The 25,887-nt window shown below is 43.5% G+C and overlaps 1 protein-coding gene and 1 long non-coding RNA gene across 8 annotated transcripts in view; one reads left to right on the top strand and one right to left on the bottom strand.

The window, feature by feature from the left end:
* The window catches only part of BRINP2 (BMP/retinoic acid inducible neural specific 2), a 110,665-nt gene extending 92,631 nt beyond the window's left edge, over nucleotides 1-18,034 (top strand). For both annotated transcript variants that reach the window (XM_005540074.4, XM_045393134.2), the window contains exons 5-8: nucleotides 9,088-9,193; nucleotides 11,800-12,036; nucleotides 14,152-14,374; nucleotides 15,990-18,034. In XM_005540074.4, the coding sequence (XP_005540131.1) occupies nucleotides 9,088-9,193; nucleotides 11,800-12,036; nucleotides 14,152-14,374; nucleotides 15,990-17,106 (1,683 nt within the window). In that variant the 3' untranslated portion in view covers nucleotides 17,107-18,034. The remainder of the gene's footprint in view (nucleotides 1-9,087; nucleotides 9,194-11,799; nucleotides 12,037-14,151; nucleotides 14,375-15,989) is intronic.
* The window catches only part of LOC102138902 (uncharacterized), an 85,954-nt gene that overhangs the window by 19,353 nt on the left and 40,714 nt on the right, over nucleotides 1-25,887 (bottom strand). For 4 of the 6 annotated variants that reach the window (XR_012426460.1, XR_012426482.1, XR_012426472.1 and 1 more), the window contains 2 exons: nucleotides 13,757-14,542; nucleotides 12,478-12,583 (listed from right to left, as the gene is read on the bottom strand). This is a non-coding gene — a long non-coding RNA (uncharacterized lncRNA). The remainder of the gene's footprint in view (nucleotides 1-12,477; nucleotides 12,584-13,756; nucleotides 14,543-25,887) is intronic. The other 2 variants (XR_012426491.1, XR_010581325.2) reach the window with 1 other exon arrangement.

Raw genomic sequence — 25,887 nt, forward strand, 5'->3', positions numbered from 1 at the left:
AGTCCTGTGGTGGACTGTGTCAAAGTTGGAGAAAAATGGATCATATCAGAAAATGAAAGGTAGGCATTGGGTCTACAATTTAAAGATCCCATTTATGTTCCTTCCTATTCCTTGACCTGACCAACTTTATACTTCTTCACTCTTTAATGGCCTCATTTTCTTAAATTCCTTGATTTATCACTATAATCTCAATAAACTAGGTATTGATGGACCATCTCTCTTAATAATAACAGCTATTTATGACAAAGCCACAGCCAATATCATACTGAATGGGCAAAAGATGGAAGCCTTCACTTTGAAAACCAGCACAAGACAAGGATGCCCTCTCTCACCACTCCTATTTAACTAGTATTGGAAGTTCTGGCCAGGGCAATCAGGCAAGTGAAAGAAATAAAGGATATTCAAACAGGAAGAGAGGAAGTCAAACTATCTCTGTTTGCAGATGACATGATTGTATATTTAGAAAACCCCATCGTCCCAGCCCAAAATCTCCTTAAGCTGATAAGCAACTTCAGCAAAGTCTCAGGATACAGAATCAATGTGCAAAAATCACAAGCATTCCTATATACCAATAATACACAAACAGCCAAATCATGAGTGAACTCTCATTCACAATTGCTACAAAGAGAATAAAATACCTAGGAATACAACTTACAAGGGATGTGAAGAACCTCTTCAAGGAGAATTACAAACCACTGCTCAAGGAAATCAGAGAGGACACAAATAGAAAAACATTCCATGCTCATGGAGAGGAAGAATCAAAATCATGAAAATGGTCATACTGTCCAAAGTAATTTATAGATTCAATGCTATCCCCAACAAGCTACCATTGACTTTCTTCACAGAATTAGAAAAAATTACTTTAAATTTCATATGTAACCAAAAAAGAGCCCGCGTAGCCAAGACAATCCTAAGTAAAAAGAACAAAGCTGGAGGCATCACGCTACCTGACTTCAAACTACACTACAAGGCTAGAGTAACCAAAACAGTATGGTACTGGTATGAAAACAGATATATAGATCAATGGAACAGAACAGAGGCCTTAGAAATAATGCCACACATCTACAACCATCTGATCTTTGACAAACCTGACAAAAACAAGCAATGGGGAAAGGATTTGCTATTTAACGGTGCTGGGAAAACTGGCTAGCCATATGCAGAAAACTGAAACTGGACCCCTTCCTTACACCTTAAACAAAAATTAACTCAAGATGGATTAAAGACTTAAAGATAAGACCTAAAACCATAAAAACCATAGAAGAAAACCTAGGCAATATAATCACTCTCTTGCATATGCCTTCAACATGCCCTTTGTCCCTTCTTCATGCCCACTGCCATTTCCTTAATCTAGGACTTCATCAACTCTTACCTGATTTTCTTGCATTATCCTGTTAAGTAGTTTTCCTATCTCTATTCTCAGCTCTTCTCCCTGATTCAACCTCTGGGTTGCTACCATGAGTGCAAATCATCATATCATATTGTATCATATTACTCCCTGCCTAAAATCCGTCAGTGGCCCCAAACTGTACATGGGACAGAGCCCAAACTACTGTTCCCCATCCTGGGTGGCAGTGTGATACAATGGAAAGAACATAGGCTCCAACCCAAGAATCTAAGTTCTGCCATTGTTCATGGTGGGACTTTGAACAAGCCAAACTTCTCAGACCCTCAGTTTACTCATCCTAAAATTGTTGTACAATTAGAACAGTTTCTATCTTGAAGTTTTCCATGAGGTTTAATAAGAAAGTATAGGCCGGTGTGGTGGCTCATGCCTGTAATTCCAGCACTTTGGAAGGCCGAGGTGGGCAGATCATGAGGTCAGGAGATCGAGACAATCCTGGCTAACACGGTGAAACCCCATCTCTACTAAAAATACAAAAAATTAGCCAGGCGTGGTGGCAGGCTCCTGTAATCCCAGCTACTCAGGAGGCTGAGGCAGGAGAATGGCGTGAACCCGGGAGGCAGAGCCTGCAGTGAGCCCAGATTGTGCCACTGCACTCCAGCCCAGACGACAGAGTAAGATGCCATCTCAAAAATAAATAAATAAATAAATAGATAGATAAATAAATAAAAGAAAGTGTAGATAGTATTAACCATAGCACTGTTGGAGTGTGAAAAAGATTAATTCCTGTTCTTAACTAAACTATGTGACTATTGAAAATCTGTCTCTGCTGTCTTTCTAGTTCCATTTTTAACCAGTCCTTTGGTACTTTTCTCAACCCCCGTACTCCCCACTCTACTCTTCACCTTCCACTCATATTGTGTAAACCATTCATACCTAAATATCAGGCTTTCCTCAAATATGCCATGTTCTCATATCTCACTTTCCTGGCACTTGCTGTTTGCTTTACTTGTAATGCTTGTCTATTCACCTGAATGGCTCTTCTTCACCTTTTTTTGCTCAGCTTAAAAAGGTAACTCTTTTGTGAAGCCTTTCCTAACTCCCAAGATAGTCAAATGCCCCTCTTTAGGGTTTCAAACATATGCCTCTTTTATAGGGCATATCATTTGAACTGTAAAACTGAACATATGTCAGCTAACACAATGACCTCCACATGAGACAATGAGGTTCTTGTGGAAGAGGCTGGGTCTTGTTCAACTATGATTTCCCAATAAGAGTACAGAGCTTCCCACACTGTGGGCAATGGGTAAAGGTTTGTTGAATTAATGAATGAGTCCCTGGACATGGCATTTTTCACACAGATTAGGCTCTTCTGCTTAGTGTGTACGCAAGTACATATAAGCATGCTTAGTTGAAAGAAACAGAAATCTACTCAAGGTAGCTTGAGTATAAAAATAGTTTAAGAGAACTCTGGTGAAAAATACCACAGCTCTCCAAGGACTAGGCACTAAATCTAATGCAGGCACATGGAACTTGGAAAAGTATGGTCATACTCTCAGGTTATTCTTTTTGTTTTTTGTTGAAATACATGTCACTACTTTTTCATCGGTGTCATCTTCCTGCTTCCCTAGTTGGAAATCTTTTATCTATTTATTCCATACTTTTCTGTACCTCGATGACTTTAACTTACATGTAACTTTGGCTTGCTGTGGAGTTGACTCTGGCTCTGCTGAATATTTTTCTGTTTTATCTCTTGGTCAGTGCCACCACGGCAGAGGTCACTACTTTGTTCATTGCCATGTCCTCGGTTCCTGGCATATTTTAGGTGCCTTATAATTGTTTATTATTTGAATTTTATGAGTATCTACAATCACCTTTTAAATTTTTTCTTTCAGTATCATAGTTTTCAATTCTCTTGAGAAAGAATCTGGTTCAGAGTCTACCCTTAGTTTAATACAAAGAGTTGGGCTTGCATAGTCTTAACTATGGTTTTCTGGACCCACCTCTTAAGCAAAATCTGTGGGTGGTGGAGCAAAAGGTGGTTAGACATCCCAAACTACATTTTTTATAGTGCCTATGAATGTACTTTCCAGAATTAGAGCCACTGCCCATCTCTTCAAAGAGGTCATCATCCTTGGAAGCCACTTTTTGAAGATTCTCCAAGAACACATTGAAAGTGAGATGAATATTCAACTTCCACTGGGCTGACTGATCTGGTAATTTTTTCTGTCTGGGAGTACAATGGGTTCTCCCCCTAGGAAGAAAACCATGAAAAAACAAGGATGATTTTGTATTTTCTTCAACCTTCATCTCTTCAAGTTTTCATATTTACATAACTTAGCAAGGTCTAGAGACCTGATGTGGCCTGTTCAAGGACCCATTGCTAGACTAAGGAGCAAAGGTGTGTGTTGGCATCCCACCCCACAGTTCTGCTCACTTTATGGGATTGACCTGCCCATTTTGTCCTGGCAGTAAGGTTCTCTGCCAGGGAACATTTCTTTGCTCTCACACACTTAGTACTTATAGATCCATATAGCAAAGACCAATACACACAGCAGCACATCCTTCCTAGCTAACATTCTTTTGTTGGTGCTACAGTACCTGCCACCTACCTCCCTCTATGAATATGCCTCAGCAGCTGGCTTCCAGCACATTCATTACTCTTGAAAGAGGTGGATGGAGTTGGGATGGAGGATTCTGCTTACCTGCTCTGCCTTGGTAGAAGAAAAGTTCTCTAGCATATCTGCCTGTTTCTTGTTCCCCTAAGAAGATGTGCACTTACTACCCTTTCTTAGCAACTTCTTTGCACTAACATGGACATATGCACCTTTTTGTTTATTTAATATATTCCTTAAGACCTCACTGAGCATCCCTCTCTGTTGGAAGGTTTACCCGAATTGGCACACACCTCTATTGCAGAAATTGTCACATTACATTGAGGATGTTTACATGCCTATCTCCCTCCTGACACATACACCCACGATGACACCAGGTCTTAGAGCAGCAGAGACTCTGTGGCAGATACACAGCTCCAGGTCCCTTTACAGTGTTGTCTGGCATGTGGCGAGGTGAAGGCAGACTAACATGGTTTAGTGGGAAACAAACTTACTCAAGTAAGAAGACTTGGGATTGGTTTTTGCTTTGATGCTGTCTATTTCTATGACCTTGAGAAATCATTGAACTCTATTTCTCTCATCCATGATACATATTACCAACTATCTGATTCACCTGCACACAGGGCTTACATTCAGCTGGTATGGTTACATCGGTTTTTAAAATATTGAAACACTTCTATACAGCTGGTGAATAGTCTTCACTCCAACCCCCATGTACTGCCCTAACCACACTTACTCCCCTTCTGTAGCCCCCAGATTTCCTTTTGATGGTAACCAAAAGGAGAGTATACCTCAGGACGCCTCTAGAGCCCTGCCCTGGCACTAGGGCTGCCATCCCTTCTGATGAGTCAATGCGCTTCTGTTCTACCTGCTGATAAATACTGTGAATGTCACTCTTGGCTCTGCCATAGGGTTGGGGTGTCACCAAATGATTCAGAGCACATGCAAACACTTTGCACACTGTGAAGAGCTGTATACATAGACATCCTGTCCATAATATCCCAGAAGGGATTAGAGCCACAAATGAGGGAAGGGGCTTGTTTCTAAATTACAGCTCACCCTGTATTTAGTTGAAGGCTGAGGGAGGACTTGGTGGGGAGGGCTTGACATGCTCACCAGCTGACTGAAGGGAGTTCACACAAAAGTTCAGGTGGACCCCAGGATGAAAAAGAGTGTTTCTCACAAAACCTCCTTAAAAGTGACTTGTCCGAATTCCTCGCTGCAGCAGCCTGGGATTCAATTTGCAGGTCTTTTAAGCACATACACCATCAACTCTGTTCTCCCATGCCAGCCCGATTGCTCACAATTAGAAGCCCATTTCACTCTGCCCTTAGTTTGCAGGTGTCTCCTTAGGTAGGACAAGAGCAGCCTGGAAGTGGAAGGTGGAGGGTGGGGAGAGGAGACTGGCTGGAATGACGGTTTGCACGATCTGGTATTTATGGAAAATTTGATGTGCTAATGAACCTGAGGTCCATCAGGGCTTTCTCAAGGCAGGATGGTCTCTGTCAACAGACCAGTTAGCACACAATTATTGGCCCTTTCTGAAAGCTTATCTGAGGCATTCTTTGAACAGTGTGTGCCTGAGTGAACTGCACTCTCCATTACCTGTATAGGCTCTCTTTATAATCTGCCAAAGCTGTCTGCGTCTTCTACAGAGAAAAGTGCAGGATTCTCTTGAACAATCCTCCAGAGATGCTGAGGTTTTCCTCACTTTGGGGCGAGGGATTGGGGGTGTCTCAGGCTATTCTGCTTACTCAAGTCAGTACTCAGGCAAAAACTGCAACGGGTCCCTCTCCAGCTCCCTCTATTCTTTTCACCTCCTTACTTCTGAAGGGAGAAGACAGCATCTCAGAGCAGAATAGCAATGAAAAGCACTATGACTTTGGGAACTAGTGAAACTTGAGTGGGCCTTCCTCACTCTTCAGGTTCTTCACTCTAACAGGAAATGAGCATAAGGATCATGTTATTTTTCTCCTAATTCCCATCCTTGTGCCACAATTAAAGTGAAGTTACTCACACCCTTTCAATGACTTACCGAATTGATTGTCCTCTTTTGGGACTGACCTTTAGAAACAGCAAAGTAAAGGTCAGAAAATTGAATCAAAGATAGCCCAGCATGATGAGCAAGATGATGGTGGTTGGGGGAGGGGGAGGGTGGGGAGCAGATGCATTGGTGGCAGGTAGGGCTGGGGGAGGGAGAAGGGGAAGGAAAGGAAAGCTCCTATTGTGGCTGTTCTCTAGCCTGTCCTCCTCTTTGGGTCGCATCTTGTTCCCACTTAAGGCTTGTTAGCTTCCTTTTTTCCTGGACCTGATTGGTGAGTGGCCAAGTCAGGAGTAAGTGGATGGATAAGCCAGTGAAAACCCCAATGATGATGGAGTGGCCAGCTTACCTGTAGGCAGGGACAGGCAAGCCTCCAAATACCATACCCCTGTGTCCCACCTCTGTCCTTCAGCCCACCCTAACCTAGAGGGGCAAACTTCCCCAGAGTAGCTGGGACAGTCATTGGCCATGGCTCTTCATAGGGGGAATTCGACACCATAAAGAAAGTGAAGACTTCACCTTGAAATGAGGCTGTCTCTGCTTCCCAAGTACAGTCTGACCAGTAGTCAATCACCCACTCACCCAATAAAGAAACATGATTCAGCACCTGTGTCCACATGTGGAGGGAGGCAGGCTCATGTGTAACAGCCAGAACACTGGGATTATTTAAGTACATTTCCACTTGTCTCTAAGCTCCTTACTGGCCATGACTATGTCTTATTCATCTGTGAGTTCCAGATGCTCCTTGAATATTTGTTAAATGAACAAATGAGTAAATAAAAGAATGAATGAATGAGCCAAATAAATCTTATCCTTGCGGGTGACTGTATGACCTGGAATAAGTCATTTAACTTATCTGAGCCTTGGTTTCCTGGTCTGCATTGTAAGGATAATCAAACTGATCTGAAGTCAGTACAATTTGTTTTGCTCAATGTTAACATTCTGAGGAGAGAGCAGATCACTAAAATATTTTGGGTGGACTGGTCTGTTTAGAATACTTGTGTTTGACAGTGATGGCATGTAAAGGATTTAGACTCTATTTTCTATAGTCCTTTGACCTGCCTGCTCAGGAGACAAAAGGGTATTGAACTGGAGTCTGAGGACTGTAAAGTTAGAATCCTGTTTCTGCTACTCATCAGCTCTGTGGTCTCAAGGACTATAACTCTCTGAACTTTACTTTCCTCCTTGGAGAGTGATAGTAATGATATTTTTTCCGGTGAGTTCTTGGGAAAGTTAAGTAGGATGCTCTTGGAGGAATAATTTGGAAAACTGTAGAGAAGCTGTCCCTGCCTCTGGCGTGGCCTCGGTCTAGTTCTCCCTGCTGCCTCTCACGCTTTGTGCCTATTGCTACCCTTTGGTATTTGTGTGGAGTTACCCTTCTTTATTTAATTTCCCCTCCCTTCCTTGCCACCCCTACTCATTCTTGAAAACGAATTCATGGCTTACTTCCTTCATAAAGCATTCGTGGACTACTTCAAGCTACAGGAATCCCTCCTGCCTCTCTCCTGATTGTTTATGCTCAGCATCACGCAATCTCTCACTTTATCACTCTGCTCTATGTGTGTTTTTTAAACCTAGGTCTACTAAACTCCCTTGAACAATGTCCCTTACACTTTCATATTCACCATGGTAACAAGGCAGGGTGCTAGACACATGCACTATGCACTTCCAAGCCTGTGTGCTGCAGAGATCACACTGCCCCTTCTCCTTTTCCTCGTAGTACATTTCCTCTCTTCCCACCTGTCTACTCCCTACTTCTCCTTAGGGACCAACACAGATGGTGCCTCCTCTGCTACTTCCTCTCTTGTTTCCCTTTGTTTAGAGCTGTGCTTCCTTAGAGCTCATCATGATGCGGGCTCCTACCGTGACTTGGATGTCTGTCAGTCAGCTGTGTATGCACCTGCCTCCCCCACAGGTTATGACCTCCTGGAGGTGTGTACATTGTTGCACACACTTCCCTACCCTGAAAAGCCTGGAACATATTATATGTGCATTCTCTTTTTATTGAGTACCTACTATGTGCCAGAAACTGTTAATTGCTGTCGACAAAATGGTGAGCAAAATAAACATGAGCTTCCCTCTTTGGAGCCTATAGTGTGTAGGATCCAGACATGGATCACATTCTTGCAGAAAGAGATGCAAAACTGCAACTCCTGTGCCTACTGCAAAGCAGGGGGTGCTGAAACCAGAAGAGGAGGTCAGACGTGTCAGATTGGGCTTCCACGATGAACTTCAGGAAAGGTGCTCTATAAATGTTTGAAGAATTGCATGGAATTAAACAGTGGCTGCTCAATAAATACTCGTTGATTGGTTGATTGATTGTTGGCAAAGCCTTCAGAGATCCTGAGAAGAAAGGGCCTCTGGTCCCCATCATTCTTATTACATAATTATTTCAGTGCATTTAAAGCTTCCCATTTTTCATCTTATACTTTAAACATCAGGGAAAACTGATGGGCCAACTTTATAATATTTTAAAATGACTCTATGGTGTTTTGGAATATTACATGGCTATAAGAGTTTATGTATATTTAATATATGTATTAAAATATGCAGTAAGCCCATGGCTGATTTTCTCTAAGGACGTCTCAGTGCCGAGGTGGGACTTAAATGTTTAATACTAATACTAATACTCATAACTCATATTTCTCTAGTGCTTTTCATCTTTAGGATCCATAAAGCCTGTGAGTAGCACATCAAGTGGATGCAGCTGGGCTTGCCAGCAGGCTGACAGGGACCACATATGGCCTCTTGCCTTCTTCTGGAGGGAGAAGGGGTGACTCGAGCTTAAGGTTTCACTCCTTCTCCAGCATTCTCCGCCTTTCCAGACACAAATTCCCTTTGGCTCTCTCTGAAAGGCTCTCACTTACATACAACTGCTGCTGCCAGCCAGCCATATGTAACAGACACTCACTGCCTCAGGACAAGGAAGAAAGTGACTTTCTACCTCTGGAGTACGAAAAGGCACGTATCACTGCTGTAGCTGGTCGAGGACAGGATGTGGAGCTGGAGCTGGAGCAGCTGGAGAAGGGAAGTACAAAGGGAGTCTCCACTTGTTATCTAAACCCACTCCCTACTCCTTCCTTTTCTAGGTCACCGAGACCAGGACCGGTCCTCTGGGCTGCAGCAACTATGACAATCTGGACTCAGTCAGTTCTGTCCTGGTACAGAGTCCGGAGAACAAAGTGCAGTTACTTGGTAAGCAGCACTGTGATAGTTTTCATACCTTTCACACCTGATTAAAAAACAAAAAACAAAAAAAACCTAGATCAAATAGCAGGATAAAATTCTGCCTGTTCCATTTGATGAAACCTTTCTTAAGACAAGCACTACCACAAGTTCTGGGACCTGTATTTAACAACTTTCCATCATGTTTTAAGAAACTTTCTGGTATGGTTTGCCCTATACCCCAGATCTATTGCTCATATCACATGACACCTCAATCATCCCGCTTCACATTCCATCTCAAGTCCTCTGTCACAATCCTGTAAGGAACAGCATACCCATCCTTATAAGCCTTTACCTAGTTCAACGATCTTCATTTCCCAAACTCTCTGCTTTATCCCAAAGACACATTGAGGAATAGCTGGCCTTTACAGAGTGGTTATAAGACTACCATCCAGCTCAACTAAGAGCTATACAAAGTGGGGAACCACTACTTACTGGAACCACAGTTTGAAGGTGGCCCCTGCTTTCTGTTATCTGTCTGTGATCTTGCAAATGGGTGATTCAAAGTCAGGAGATGAGTTTGAGAAGAATAAGAATTTGATTTGAGACAGAACAAGCAAAACTGTGAAAGAAAAGGGAAAGAAAACTACACTAACTCTGGAGGTTGGGGGCTAAGGGCAGACGTGCATCTCTTGCTCTCTGTTCCCCACAGACATCCTGGGGGCAGGGCTATGCAAACTGGTTCAGTGGGAAAACTTCATTTTTCTCAAGGCCTAACTGAATTGTACTCTGTTTAAGATATTACTGTCTCAGCATTACAAAATCAATAACCCTCACCCAGGATCTACGATTACAAATTCCAGGCAACCTGAGTCAAATGCGACCCAGCAATGCTTTAGGAATAAAGAAATATATAAGAAAGAGGATTAAAAACTCATTTATTTAGAGCTACCTAAGGCAATTAGCATTCCTCTTCACTGAGGTCCCTGGATGGGTTGGGTTTGTGTCTGGAAAGTAGCAGTGAGTGAAGTTCAATATGTCTAGTTGTTCATTTGGAATAGTTTATGCTATTTAATTTTATAGCCCATCACTCATGCAGACATTTCTCGGGGCACTTATTTGATAGCATGGGAAGTGTTCTGGTGAGGAGGAGGGATGTGATGGGGGAGGTGAAAGGAACGAACTTGGAAAGGGTGAGTGCTGAAAGCAAGCATGTGGACGGGGTGTGTGAGGACAACCACTCAAATGCCACAGTAGGCACAGTGCCAAGAAAGGAAAATTTAGGGGCAGTTCAGAATTGGAGGTAGACCTCAAGAAAGAACAACAAACACCCACTGCTGCTGGCAATTTTAAGTTATATTTTGAGGCCTGCTGAGACTGGGATACATACTTTGAGTTCTCTGGTTTCCTGCCAAGGACAAGGTCAAGGGCCTAAAAATAAACAGCTGGCAGACATTTGAGGAAAGAGGAGCTCGCCATATCCAGAAATTCTTATATTCCTCACTTTCCTGGCACAAGGTTTCACAATGTCCCTACTGGGGGAGCCTCCTGCAGATCTGACCTCGAATGTGGCCCAGACTGCATCCAAAGGTGTGCCTACCCTTTGTTCATCCTTTGGTAAGCTTCCAGCAGCCGCCTTGTGAGTGGCTTGAAGCCAACTAGGAGTATGTTTTGCTATAGGTAAACTGGTAGTTACTGCAGTTGGGTGAGAAAACTGAAGCTCAGAGCAATTTAGTGCATTGTATCCAAGATCAGAAGCTAATTGGAAGAGAGCTGAGAGCCATTCATATCTATCCAGGCATGACTGATCTCAGGGCATTGACCACCATCCCATCTTCAAATCTTCTTAAGAGTTAAATCCTATTGAAATAGGACAGGCAGTCCCAGTTATATAGTATTAGCTGATGAGACAAGGGCAGGATCTGAAACTAAGCAGATTCTATGAGTGCTGTGATTTGGGCAGGTCACTGTGGTCTTAGGGCTTGGATTTCCTTACCTATAAAAACCTCAGTATGAGCACAAATGTTATTTGCAATCATATATAAAAAGTACTCAACATAGCACCTGGACACTGTATACCCACAATATCTGTTCCTATCTCTTAACCAGGACAGCTTCCCTGGTCATCAGGGCTGGGGTGGAAGGCCCAGAAGGGTCAGAATTCAACAATGTCCTAGGATGCCTACTGCTAATCTCAGTTAAGCTAAAAACAGGAGGATGGCTACAGAAGGCAGGGCAAAAAGCCCATCAAACCTTGTTTTCTTGCCCAAGAGGGCTGTAAGCTCTTCTTTTATCTGAAACATCTTCCCGTTTCCATCCCAGAAATGCTGATGTGTAGCCAATAAGCCTGTGCTTATGATATGCACGCTCTCAATTTGGCTGATCTGAGGGGTTTGGCTAAGCCTTGGGCTTTGATGTTCCCATCTGCATTTTCAGATCCTCCCCCATCTGTCACTGGGGCAGCAGTAGCCTTCTCTCCCAACAAGCTCAGCAGGATCAGGCCCTGGGGTGACCATGCTTGGACGCAGGATGCACAAGTCAGCAGAACCCCAGCTGGGGTTCCTGCAGCCTTGGGCATGGAAAACTGAGTCCTCACTGGTTCTTCCCAGAGATTCCTTGACACATCCTTTCCCCAGGCCTTCAGGTGCTGCTGCCTGAGTATCTGCGTGAGCGCTTTGTAGCCGCAGCACTCAGCTACATCACATGCAGCTCTGAGGGTGAGCTCGTCTGCAAGGAGAATGACTGCTGGTGCAAGTGCAGCCCCACCTTCCCTGAATGCAACTGCCCTGATGCTGACATCCAGGCCATGGAGGACAGCCTGCTGCAGATCCAAGACTCCTGGGCCACTCACAACCGGCAGTTTGAAGAGTCAGGTGAGCAGCCAGCTGACCCAGAATTCCTCCCTGTCAATGAGAGGTGGCTGTGAGGTGCAGAGCAAGAACTTGGGGAGAACAAAACTTGAGAGGTGAGGATCCTCATGGGGATCCTGACACGGCCAGTTACTATGTCTGTAACCTCAACCAGGTTATATCACCACCCTGAGGCTCAAGTGGTTTCATTTTTTTCTAGGACATTGGTATTATGTCCATTTACATAGGTGTGTTTTAAGGACTTAATAAACTAAGATAAACATAATTAAGGACATAGACCTTGTTTGTCTTGTTTGCTACTGATTCCACAGTGCCTAGAGCAATGCTTGCACATAAGGTTCACTATAAATATGTGTTGAATAAATGAAGTGCATAGAATGGTTCTAGATGACAACCAATACAATTCAGTTGTTGTTTGTTGCTGTTAAAGCTAATATCAGTTACCTTGAGACCCAGATTCAAGAGAACTAGTTTTGCATCCTTGCCTGGTTTGACAAGCTTTATGACCTTGGATTAACCGTGCAGCTTCTCAAGGTCTGAGTTTCCTCATCTGAAAAAGAGGGAGGGTGATAATAGTGAATGGAAGGCTCACATGAGATCATGTAGATGAATTCAATGTATAAATAACTCTGCATGGTATATTTGCACATTTCAACACTAAATGAATGATATTTATGTGGTTATAGTTCAAAAACATAATATTAAATAAAACAAACCAAGACAAAAAGGTTACATTATATATATTTATATAATGTCTTCATATAATGCTATAATTTATTAAATATAATACATGTTTAATACTATTTATATAATGTTTACAAACAGGATACCCAATACATGATACTTTTATGGATAACTACATTTGTAAAAAAATTAAAAATATGTGATAATGGAAAAGAAAACATCAAGAGAGTAGTTATATCTGGATAGAGAGAAAGGGAAGTTTAGGGCCCTCATGTGCAGTATATTTGGTTTGCTTTATTTCTTAAAGAAAAAAATCTGAAGCCAATATGGCAGAATGGCAAAAGCTAATGGCAGACACATGGGAGTTTGCCTTTTTGTTCTGCATGCTCTTCCATATACTCAAATGTTTTAACTGTGCACATACTAGATGTTAGTGCCATTACTAGGCATGCTTCTCCAGTCTTCCGGGGAAATGAGGAACCAGGTACATGAGAAATGAAAATGAGCTGAGGCCCCAGGGGTTGCCATTTTAAGTCCTGGACAAGGCATTTAGTAGCTAAGGAGAATATCACATTCCAGTCCCCAGCCCCATGCTTTGGGCTATGGTGGTGGGTTATGGTCCATAACATGACTTTGGGCCTTTACTACTATGAGTTACTGCTAATGAATAAATCAGGGCTCTCTAGACCTCCACCAGGAGACCTGGCAGCTGCAGGTCCCAAGGAAAAGCAGAGCAATGCACAGAAACCTGCGCATGAGTTCAGAAGCCATGGTGTGCCCAGGAAGCTCTAAGGAGAACCTAGACTCAGCAGGAACTTAGAAGCAGAAGGCAGATTGCTTCTAAATTTGCTGTAGGGCAGAATGGGTATCTGCCCAAGAACTGAAGCCGAAAAGAGAAGAAGAGTATCTTAGACAGTCAGAGAGGAGGATATGGATGGGAGAGGCCGGTCTCAGGGACTGGAGGATTTCTAGAAAGATTTCTGAGCTAGGTGCTGCATCTTCTCTGGGCCTACTTGTGCCAGTCTGGGTGCACACTCACCTTCACGAGGGCCCCACATGTTCCATATGGGTGTTGTGGTGCTACTGAAGAGGATTGGCCTGAGATAGTGTTGTGGATGTCTCAGAAGGAAGTATAAAGGGGGAAAGAGATGCATCCAATGTCATTTGCAATAGCAGGAGCTCTGGCCCCTCTGAGGGTGGCAGAGATCTATTTTGAAATTCAGAGGCATAGGGGTAGAAAAGATGAGAAAATTCACGAGGCCATATTTTACAACTTGTTAATTATTTCTCAATAAAGGTGTTGATTTTTAAAAAAGCAGCCTCCTTCCTCATGCAGTAACTCTGAAGGGCCCTGGATCTGGGCAGTGTCCACCTGTCCCTACCAGAGCTCTGCATAGCTGCCCCTCAGCTCAGGTCCTGCGTTCTTGTTCACAGAAGAGTTCCAGGCCCTGCTGAAAAGGCTGCCCGATGACCGGTTCCTGAACTCCACAGCTATCTCCCAGTTCTGGGCCATGGACACCAGCCTTCAGCACCGCTACCAGCAGCTGGGAGCTGGCTTGAAAGTGCTGTTCAAAAAGACCCATCGGATCGTCCGCCGGCTCTTCAACCTCTGCAAGCGCTGTCATCGCCAGCCTCGCTTCCGCCTGCCCAAGGAGAGGTGAGCGCTCCCTGGATGCTAGAGCAGAGCTCAGCACCTCCCCCGACAGCTGCTGAGGCCAAGGAGAACCCTCTGTCCAATGTAGGGGATCTGGGAGTGGTGACTCACACATAGCCTTCCAGTTATCTCAGCCTACTCATGTGTGTCATTCTCAGCTGTGAGCTGTGTCTGAAGTGAGACAGAGAAAAAAAAGATGGGCTGATTTTACTTTTATCTAAATTATAGTTGATTCAAATGTTATTCTAGTAATGCTCTAATTCTCATTTACTGATTTCCATTTTAATAAGTCTAAGAAAAAAAGGGATGGAGTTAAATTTCATCCAGCTATTGCATCTGATGAAAAACACACACACTGGCTTGTGTCAAACAAATGATTCTGCTCTGGGTCACAGGAGGAAAGAAAGTAGAGACCTGCACCCTCAGGGATAGAGTGGGGCTGTATCATTACAGGCATCCACTTGTTCATCCACTCATTCATTTATTTATTTGACAAGTTTTTGAATCCATATTCCATGCCTTACTATTAAGCTGCAGGGGTATTCATGAATTGGAAAGATTTAACAAACAGAAACATAAAAACTAGAAAATTATAACTATGTGGCAACCACTTAAATTTGTGGTGGTGGAACATAAATCAAAGGGATAGTCTCCTAGAGGTAAAAACCAGAAAGGAAAGCTTCCTTGGAGAAGAAAGTCTTGGAAGAGAGGGAAATTGCTCTGGTACACGTGAGGTAGGACAGTCTTCCAAGTCAAGGAGGCCACCTTCACAGCCAGCAACCCAGTGGTGCAGCTCTATCAGAGGCACAGGTAAGAAGGGAAGCGTACAAAGAAGAGGTTTTGAGAGGAGTTCATTTATTCTTCTTTCAACAAATAATGATTAAATGCTTACCATGCATAGAAACAATTCTCATTTCTGAGAAGCTGTTGGTCTCAAGACAGTGTTCCTGCTTTCATGGTATTTATTAACAGGGAAGAAGTTTATAAACAAGTAAACAATAAATAAATAATTTCAGATACTGATAATTGTCATGGATTGAATAAAACAGAGTGATGTGATGGAGAGTGAGTGCAGTGGTTCTTCTGGCAGGGACATCAGGGTAGACTTCTCTGAAGAGGTAACATAAGAGCTAAAATCAAAATTTTAAGAGAATCAGCCATAGAAAATTTCTGCTCTTGGTGGAGGAGTGAGAGGAGCAGAGAGAAGAGAAAGGACAGAAACCTTGAAGAGGGAATGAAAATTGGCAAGAAGTTAGAAGATTTGAAGAGCCATCTTATTTAGAAGACTGAAAACAGATTTGACACAAAAGATGCTGGAGATCCTCTGTAGGTTTTTGAATAAGGGAATGAAGGAGGACTTGGGAGAGATGAGCCTAGTTGCTCTCAGTACAAGTTTGGTGTCCAGTATTTCTGGTGCTGACCCATCAGACACAGAACTCTAGGCTTTGCTCAGTTAGTCCAAAGTAGTAAAGTAGAGTTTCCACCACTCAGAGATCTCAGGGATTTTATCTTCCTCATTGCCTTCCATGCCTAGTGGTCAATGTCTTGCTACCCTTAGGGAGGGTGTCAGTGTGTGACTTCTTTTCACTCTTACTTCATTTTATCTCTGCTCCCAAAGGTCCTTGTCCTACTGGTGGAACCGAATCCAGTCCCTCCTCTACTGTGGGGAAAGCACCTTTCCTGGCACTTTCCTGGAACAGAGCCACAGCTGCACCTGCCCTTATGATCAATCTTCCTGCCAGGGCCCCATCCCATGTGCCTTGGGCGAAGGGCCCGCGTGTGCCCACTGTGCTCCAGACAATAGCACACGCTGTGGGAGCTGCAATCCAGGCTATGTGCTGGCCCAGGGGCTGTGCCGGCCAGAGGTGGCTGAGTCCCTGGAGAACTTTCTTGGGCTGGAGACAGACTTGCAGGACCTGGAGCTAAAGTACCTGCTGCAGAAGCAGGATAGCCGCATTGAGGTACACTCCATATTCATCAGCAATGACATGCGGCTGGGCAGCTGGTTTGACCCTTCCTGGAGGAAGCGCATGCTGCTCACCCTGAAGAGCAACAAGTACAAGCCTGGGCTGGTGCACGTGATGTTGGCCTTGTCCTTGCAGATCTGTCTCACCAAGAACAGCACCCTGGAGCCTGTCATGGCCATCTATGTCAACCCCTTTGGGGGCAGCCACTCTGAGAGCTGGTTCATGCCTGTGAATGAGGGCAGCTTTCCTGACTGGGAAAGGACTAACGTGGATGCAGCTGCCCAGTGCCAAAACTGGACTATCACCTTGGGGAATAGGTGGAAGACTTTCTTTGAGACAGTTCATGTTTACCTACGGAGCCGCATCAAGTCCCTGGATGACAGCTCCAATGAGACAATCTACTATGAGCCCCTGGAGATGACTGATCCCTCTAAGAATTTGGGTTACATGAAAATTAACACCTTGCAGGTCTTTGGCTACAGCCTGCCCTTTGACCCAGATGCTATCCGGGACCTAATTCTCCAGCTGGACTACCCATATACTCAAGGTTCCCAGGACTCTGCACTCTTGCAGCTCATTGAGCTCAGGGACCGGGTGAACCAGCTTTCTCCACCTGGCAAAGTCCGACTTGACCTTTTCTCCTGCTTGCTCCGGCATCGGCTCAAGCTGGCCAACAATGAGGTGGGCAGGATCCAGTCCTCCCTGAGGGCTTTCAATTCTAAGCTGCCAAACCCTGTGGAATATGAAACCGGCAAACTCTGTAGCTAATGGGCGGCCCACTTCAGCACTGGGCAAGGAGGCGATCCATGAATCTGGGGTACAAAGATAATCTAAGCCCTCACCTTAGTGCCAACAGGGTATGCTCCCACCACGAGACTTTCGGCATCCAGCAGATGGGACCTTGAGGCTCGAGCTGAAGCAGGCGAGAGAGACAGCTACTGTGCACATGCGCGTACACAGACACAGACACACACACACACACACACACACACACACTGGCACAGGGAGGCTACAGCTCAGCAGCCTCGGATCTGTAAAGTCGATCGGTGCTTTCTAAAATGAATGCAATTGAAAGAAAGGAGCCAAGGAAGAGATTAAGAAAAAGAACCAGCCGAACCATGAAACAAACAAAAATCCTTAAAAGTGATTCTTGTCATTCAAGAAAGCAAGAGGGGACAACAATGGGAGGGGTCGGAGCTCTTCCTCCCCCTCTGTGGAGTCACTTTTGTATTCTTTTTAACCAGATTTCTTAAAATGTTGTTGTTTTGTGAATCCTGACATTGGTTCTTACTTTTGTATGCTGCCTCCTCTGTGCCCTCCCAAATGCTGACTGGGAAACATGAGAAGTACAACCAACAGAGGAACGAGTGCCAAGGGCAGGCAGCGGCCTCCTTGCTCCCCTCCCTTACTCCTCCTTCTCTGCTGCCTCCTCCCCCCACCAAGTTTCAGGGCCCTGGATTGTTACCAGTTCCCCTTGTGGTTCCTTCAGAGCTCCTTTCCAACAGCATCTCTCTGTCCAAGAAAGCAGCTCTATCAAGTTAGAGAGAGAGAGAGAGAGACAATGTGTAGGAAAATGTTCTTTTTTTAAAAAAATAACAAAAAAACAAAACAAAATTATTTATTTTGTGATTGTTTTCCTTGTCAATCTGCTCCAACCACCTGAACATCTAAGTAAACATTTACCTGGTTTAATATATTTTTGGAAAGGCCTTTTTTAGTGGGAAAAATGAGAGAAAAAAGAAAAAAAGAGAGTATCGTTCCCTGGGTTACCTGGATTTTTCTTTTTAATTGCTATTTGCATGACACAAGAGTGTCCATGAAGCAGAGATAGTACTGTGTGGGAGGCTGGTTGATTGACAGATACGCAAGTTACACAAGGGAATGAGTGCCTGTGCTGACTGGGGTGTGAGGGGTGTATGAGAGAGAGAGATTAAATGAGAAGTGAGGTAGAACTATCCCAGAGAGTTATCTCACTACACTCCCACCACCTTTTCTTCTCTCTGGGTGTGAGGGTTAACATGGGTCCTCAAACCAGGATTTCCCATGATGGGGAGAGTAGTTAAAAAGGCCTTGCTTCGAAGAGGAACTGCAGTCTTTGCACTGGAAAAAGTCCTGCTAAAGGGGCTCCTGTTTGCCGACACTGCTGCAGACATCAGGAGAATTTCCCATACGCTGCATCTTATGGTATGGGATCACCCTTTGAGAAAACTGGGAAAGACGGAAATGTAGCATCGGCTCCCTCCATTCTGTCTGATTACCACATTCCCAACCAAATAGCAGCTTTGACGTATAGGACACAGAACAATGCATCCTTTTCTCCTAGTGCCTCCCTCCAGGTGGTATGAGAATCACTTCATAGCATCTCTTTTGGAGAATCACTTCTCTGTCTATGCTTCACATTCCAACCACAATGCATAGGCATGACAACCCCCATTTTATTCAGGAGAGAGTCACCACATAAATATGAAGTATCTCATTTCCTATCTGTGGTATATATCTCAGTTGGCATAAAGTGAAATGGAAGACAATGAGACGATGATTATGTCTCTCTGCCCGGGGGCCTTCTATGTTTATTATTGCATGTGGAAGAATTTGACATTATATTTAATCACTGCATGGTCTTTCAACCTATAAGAAACTGAAATCCTTGGTAGATAAGCAGCCTGGGGCATTTCTTTCTTCATCACTTTTCTGAAGGCTTCCAGGGTAGCAATACAGAGTGATAGGATGATCTGGGGTGAGCACGGTTATTGGCTGTCTATTTCTAGTTAAAGCCACTGCTTGCTTTGGGAAGTTTGTACAGAGCTCCTCACCCATGGGAGATGGAATAGGCAGATGACACCATCAGCGGGAGTGTTGAGATGTAACCGATGAGGGTGCTTTTGGTGGGAAGGGGGTGACAAATGGTGGGAAGGCTTTGATACCTTCCAGTGATGGGGTTTGAGTGGTAGATACCGGAGTCTGATTTTAGCGCTCTGAAAGTGTATGTCTACAGGCAGTAGGAGTGTGGACAGGGACTCTTACTCATTAATTAAAGGTGCACCTTTAGCAAACTGTCAACTGCCAGGCACAGCAATATTCAGAGTGGGGAGGACAGCCATTGAGAATGTACAGTGCACAGAGCAGTGTGGAGCCTCAGTAGCACAAGCGTGACTGTCCTAGTGGGAACAGAGTCATCACATGAGGGCTCACATCCCACCTAGGGTATTCCCACAGTTGTGGTGAGGGGTGGGAAACCTCAGCCATCTGTCTTTGTATCAGTGACCAGACTGGGACAAAATTGCACCTATGGAGTTATTAGTAAGGATGCTGTGTCTGTTTATTTCAGAAATACAAGATCTCTTGTCTTGGGAGGGTTTCAGGAAGATGATGGTGTGATGTATTGTGGCTTTAGGGAACATATGCATCCATTTCCTAAGCTTTCCACATCTTGCCTGTCTGGAGGTTTAAACTATGAAGCATAGTGTACCAACTCCATCTAAAAGTACTACTACACACTGGTAAATATTTAGTGGTGCCTTTGATTCCAGATGCAAGTATCGTATTGATAGAGGGCCTAACAAATATTAATTACAGAGGTAGAAATGTCTATATTTGACCTAGTCATCTGTTGTCTGTGATAGATGTCTGATTTGTCTGTTCTGGGACAGTGATAGGGTGCTTGGTGTAGAAGAGCTTGTGTAAAAGGAGCAGGCCAAAGACTTTGCTTCTAGAACACAGGTGGAAGAAGAGGGGGTGTAAGGGATGAGTAGCATCCTTTAAGAAGCTTTCAAAGGCTTGAAACCATGAGTTTAACACAGAGTTTTTTCAGAAAGCTTGGCTAAGAAATGCCATAATAAGAAAAGGCTGTCCTCAGTTGAAACTGTCACCTTTAAAGTCTATAATAACCAAAATATGTGAACCACCTATTCACAGACACAGTTACAAATAAAGAATTGTCATGAATTAGTACTGGATTATCAGTGTTGGTGAACTCATTGTAGAATTAAGAGCAAAATCACAATATACTTCCTACTATGCATTGGATAATAACAATTAGGAATTCAAGTTTTAATTGTAACCCCAAAGAACTAATACATCAAATGCTAATCTGCCCTAATACTTGAGACTAATATTTCTAATACTAAATAATATATTTAATACCTGCTGCTAATAAAATATTGCTATGCTCTGGAAGCACACTCATGCATCAACAGCCAAAAACATAAATGAAGATCACTTCCAATACTGGGTATTACTAATAGTTTAGTTCCAGTTCTTCTGTGTTATTTTTTTCTTTATCAAAATATAAAAATAGTGGTCATGATAGGCAAAGCTGCCTTGTAAGTAGACAGAATATGTTGCCTACATGATATCCTGTCCCAAAATGCCACTTGAAAGTCTGTAATTTCATCAGATAGGTCTATTCTTTTGCATGTCAGAAAAATCTTTTTTTATTTTTATTTTTTGGCCATTATATTCTGCATGAAAACTAAAATACCCTGAAAAAGAAATCAGTCTTAGAAGTTAACCCAATGGCAAGATAGAAAATTAGATTTTTAGAGTTGGAAGATTTTTAGAAGTCATCTAGTAAAACAGTCTCATTTTTGACATGAGGAAAAAGAGGTTAAAAAATTGAGAAGTTGGCTGGGCGCAGCAGCTCATGCCTGTAATCCCAGCACTTTGGGAGGCCAAGGCAGGTGGATCACGTGGTCAGGAGTTCAAGACTAGCCTGGCTAGCATGGTGACACCCCGTCTCTACTAAAAACACAAAAGTTAGCCGGGCATGGTGGCACATGCCTGTAGTCCCAGCTACTCGGGAGGCTGAGGCAGGAGAATTGCTTGAACCCAGCAGGCGGAGGTTGCAGTGAGCCAAAATCACACCACTGCACTCCAGCCTGAGTGACGACAGAGTGAGACTGTATTCCCCCTCCTCTACCAAAAAAAAGAAAAAAGAAACAACTGAGTAGTTTGCCAGGCCTGGTGGCTCATGCCTGTAATCCCAGCACTTTGGGAGGCCAAGACAGGTGGATCACTTGCGGTCAGGAGTTCGAGACCAGCCTGGCCAACACAGTGAAACCCTCTCTACTAAAAATACAAAAAACTAGCTGGGCGTGATGGTGTGTGCCTGTAATCCCAGCTACCAGGAAGGCTGAGGCAGGAGAATCGCTGGAACGTGGGAGGGGGAGGCTGCAGTGAGTCAAGATTGCACTATTTATTGCACTCCAGCCTAGGCGACAGGGCGAAACTCCGTGTCAAAAAAAAAAAAAAAAATTGAGAAGTTAAAAAACTTTCTCATGGTTGTGTCTATTATCAGAGCTAGGAATAGAAGTCTCATCTGGTTTCTTCTCTACCTCTCTTTGCCAGTAAGTGACATTTGGGTCCTAGAGATGACAGGGACCTTGGCCAGGCCTTAGGAGTGTGGGGATGGAGGAGAGAAGGCAGTTTTCCAGGGAGGAGAAGAAGGCTTCTATGAGATGGAGGTATCTTCAAACTTTTCCCTGTAATTGATTTTAGCAAAAATAATCAGCTACTGTGACAAGTGAAAGAAAAGGACTGAAGTTTCACCCCTTAGAAGCTTGAAGCACAGAGTAGGCCTGTTTCTATCTAGGCTGGAAATAGAGTGATTAACTTGCTGGTTTCCTGATGACCACCATCTCAGCTCCATGCTTTTTAATTGCAACATCCTGCCTTCAATTTGTTGCTGTTTTCTATAAACCACCAATTGGAGAGTTTGAATATCATTAAAAATTTGATAATTTCTGAAAACTTCCTCCATGTGAAGTCTAGAGGTGACTGGGTCCCACCAGCATCCAAAGGTCTTGCGCTGTGTAGTTCCTGTGGTCTAGATCTAGGGTCATGGCCAAGGAGAGTAATGCAGTGATACTCTGCTGTATACTAAGAGTCCTGGCTGCTACCAACAGCAAATCACAAAGAGCAAGGGCCAAGGGAGTCATCTTACCCAAGAAACAAAACTGTGGCTTGAACTCCTGGCATGCTTTCCTTCTCTCTAGAACATGCACTCCGCATGTTAAGGAGGAAGGATAGGTTGGGAAATTTAGGTAGTCTGATGGCATTAGACACACAGATTTCTTCTGGTTTCTCATTCTGGTGCTGCTACCAGCCAGCTCTGTAATTGTGAGCAAGGCTCTCCACTTCTCTGACCCCCAGTTTGCTCTCCTATGGAAGAGTAAGTTGGACTTCCCATGCAGGTACTGATTGTACTTCTGTTATCATTTCATGATGTTACAAGCAGTGTGGCACAGGAGACTGTGTAGGATGTAAAGTCAGATCTGGATTTGCATGTTGGATCCACACTTACCATTTAAGTGAACTTTATTCTTGATTTGTCTCATATGTGACTCAACTGCTACATCCTCACCTCCCTAAAATTTTTCATTCCCTTCTCTTCCTGAACATTCACCTCCTTGCATATGTTTGCTCCATACTCCCCAACATCCAAAATGTGTCCCTTCAATTCCCTAAAACTCAATCAATATTCCTTCGTTCCTTCCTTCCTTCCTTCCTTCCTTCCTTCCTTCCTTCCTTCCTTCCCTCCTTCCCTCCCTCCCTCCCTCCCTCCCTCCCTCCTTCCTTCCTTCCTTCCTTCCTTCCTTCCTTCCTTCCTTCCTTCCTTCCTTCCTTCCTTCTTTCCTTTCTTCAGTGATAGGCACTAGGCTAGGTGCAGGATATTCAAAACTCTATAAAACATGTTTCCAGACCAGAAACAATTGTGCAATATGATGTGGGGTGGGGAGCGGGGCAGTGGGATGTATGAACAATTCAGAGTGGCGCATTCTTAGTAGGGACGTACAAAGTATTGATGGAGCATAGAAAGAGAGCATGTCACTCCCTGGAAGAGACTCTAATGGTATTTGTTGTGAGCCTTCTAATAAAGCAGGAGCAATGTCCCAAGTATCCAGATGCTTTACATCTCAGTAGAGGGAAAGACTTAAAATATAACAAGTGCATCCCTTCTCAGAGAGCAGAAAAGAGCAATAACAGCAGCAGAGCCCCATTGAAGCCACACACTACGTGTTGGGTACCCTAATTTCTGACTCCTGAGCACCAAGTTAGCACTTGTTATTCAGTTCGAGGAATACTTGTGGGACTTCCATGGGAGCTCTGTTTGGTAGATGAGATGCCTCCACTCCTTAAGGTGCAGTGTTGCATAACCAGTGCTTCCCTGACTTAAATTAACCTGCAGATTCTGATGCACTAAGTCTGTAGTGGGCCCCAGATTCTGCATTTCTAACAAGCTCCCAGGTGATGCTGATGCTGCTGGCCCATGGACCACACTTTGAGGAGCAAGCTCCCAGAGAGTCTTATTATATTATGTTCTTATTATGTTATATTCCTGCAGTACTCATGGCTCAAAAGTAAGAGCTTCACAGGAAGGATAGAGGCTAAGAAACCAAAGGGTCAATTGCTGGCTCTGAGGTGGTGACTTCACTTATGAAAATCTTGGTGCTCTACTGGCCTTTATTTTCTTAACCAATGAGAAGCCAAGTGTCTGACCTACACAAATGGAGTGAGAATAGGGAGCTGAGAGAAAAGAAAGGAAACTTAACTAAGTCAAAATTCTGAGGGCTCTGAGCTAGCTTGCTTATCAATGTGTGTTTAAAGATAAGCAGCCCCATGGACTGGCTGAATCATGCTGGCTGAATAGAGGTCTTTTCCCCCAAGCGTATCAAAGCAAATATGTTCAGAAGTGGAACAGCAAGTATCTGTCACTCTATGAAAACATACATCAGATGAGGTGATTAAATCCACACCAACAACATACAAGCACCCAGAACTCCCAGACTTTAGACTACGTAGGTGCCAAGTACCCCCTAGGCACCCCATCTGAAAACTGAAATGAATTAGTTTTGTTTTCAGTTCTATCCTTCTCTCCTCCAACCTGTGTGATTACCACCCTCGCACCATTAATAAAAACAACTGCCACAATTTTTGTAGGGTTATTCTTCCAAAGATTTCAGGACTTGGAAGAATGAATCAACCCAAAATATTTATTAAGCATTTTCAGCTAGGAGCTGTGGGAAACAACACAAACATGGGTTGAGTATGTACATTTTTTTAATTCTAAAGGTTTGCAGATGACTTAGAAAATGAAACTTGTGGGGAAGTTCCATGGCTAAGTGAAAGAATGAACAGGATTTAACATGCTTTCTGGAATCAGGCTGCTTTGACTCAACCCCATCGCTGCCACTTACAAGATGTGAGGGGCTGGATATGTCATTTAATTTATTTCAGCCTCAGTTTGCACATCTGTAAAAGAACAGCAATGAAGTGTGTATCTCTTAGGATATTGTGATGGTAAAATAAGATAAAACATATAAAGAGCAGGGTCACGCTTGGAGCACATGCTCAATAAGTGTAGGGTTTTTCATTCTGTTAGATAGTTTCCATGTTTGAGGAAAAGGCAAGGGAAGGGAAAGGGAGAGAAGGAGAGGGGAGGGGAGGGAAGGAAAGGAAACATCCATATTATCTACCTGCAGAAGCAAACTTCCTAGAAGCAAAGAGGAATTTATCATCTGGGCCCTTACAAAAGAGTCATCGGATAATGTAATGAAACGGCTCTTCAATTACAGTTTCGTGGAAGACACAGATAAGCCATTGAAATAGATATTTTTTATGTAGACCCTCTATTAAAGCAGAGAATATAATATCACAGCATAACTCATTGCTGAAATGAGTTATGCTGTGCCCTGCTGGGTCATGTGGCCTGGGAACATTGTTTTGATGATACAGCTTATTACAGTGATAGAGCTTGGAGTGTCTAAGAAAATGGCTAGTTAACATGCCCATTAGACTGCCTCTTTCAAATAGCACATCTTAAGTGCACTTACGGCAAGTACCGGATTGCAGTCAATCCCTGGTTGAATTCTTTGATGAGGAACCAGGGTGCAGTACTGCCATAAGGTTTTTAGATACAGACAGAAGGGAAGCAGAGTTTATATTCCTGTTATAATAGAAGTATAAGAAGTGCATAGGCTGAAAGGTGAAGGATAATGTTCCAAGCAATGGGAGCACCTATGTCTAGGCACATATTCCTAGACACAATGATAAGTTAGCCTGATGTTCACATTCCATACCCAGCCTCCTGGGCCAATGCCTTTCATTTCATTCCTCTTTTATAAATAACAGCTTTATGGATATATAATTCATATACCAAAAATTTCACCCCTTTAAGGTGTACGATTCAGTAATTTTTATTCAAAATGCTGTGCATAGATTGCCACTATCCAATTCCAGAACATTTATATCACCCAAGAAAGAAATCTTATACCCAGTAGCAATCATTCCCCATTCTTATCTAGGCCCCAACCCCTGGCAATCTCTATTTCCTGTCTCTGTGGATTTGCCTATTTCAAACCTTTCGTATAAATGGAGTCATACACTATGTGGCCTTCTGTGTCTGCTGTCTTTCACTTAGTATAATGTTTTCAAGGTTCATCTATGCTGCAGCATGCATCATGATATCATTCCTTTTTATGACTGAATAATATTCCATTGAATGAATATAGCACATTTTTGTTTATTTATTCATCAGATTATGGTTATTTG

The sequence above is a fragment of the Macaca fascicularis genome, chromosome 1 (assembly GCF_037993035.2).
Source record: "Macaca fascicularis isolate 582-1 chromosome 1, T2T-MFA8v1.1".
Taxonomy (NCBI): Eukaryota; Metazoa; Chordata; class Mammalia; order Primates; family Cercopithecidae; genus Macaca; species Macaca fascicularis.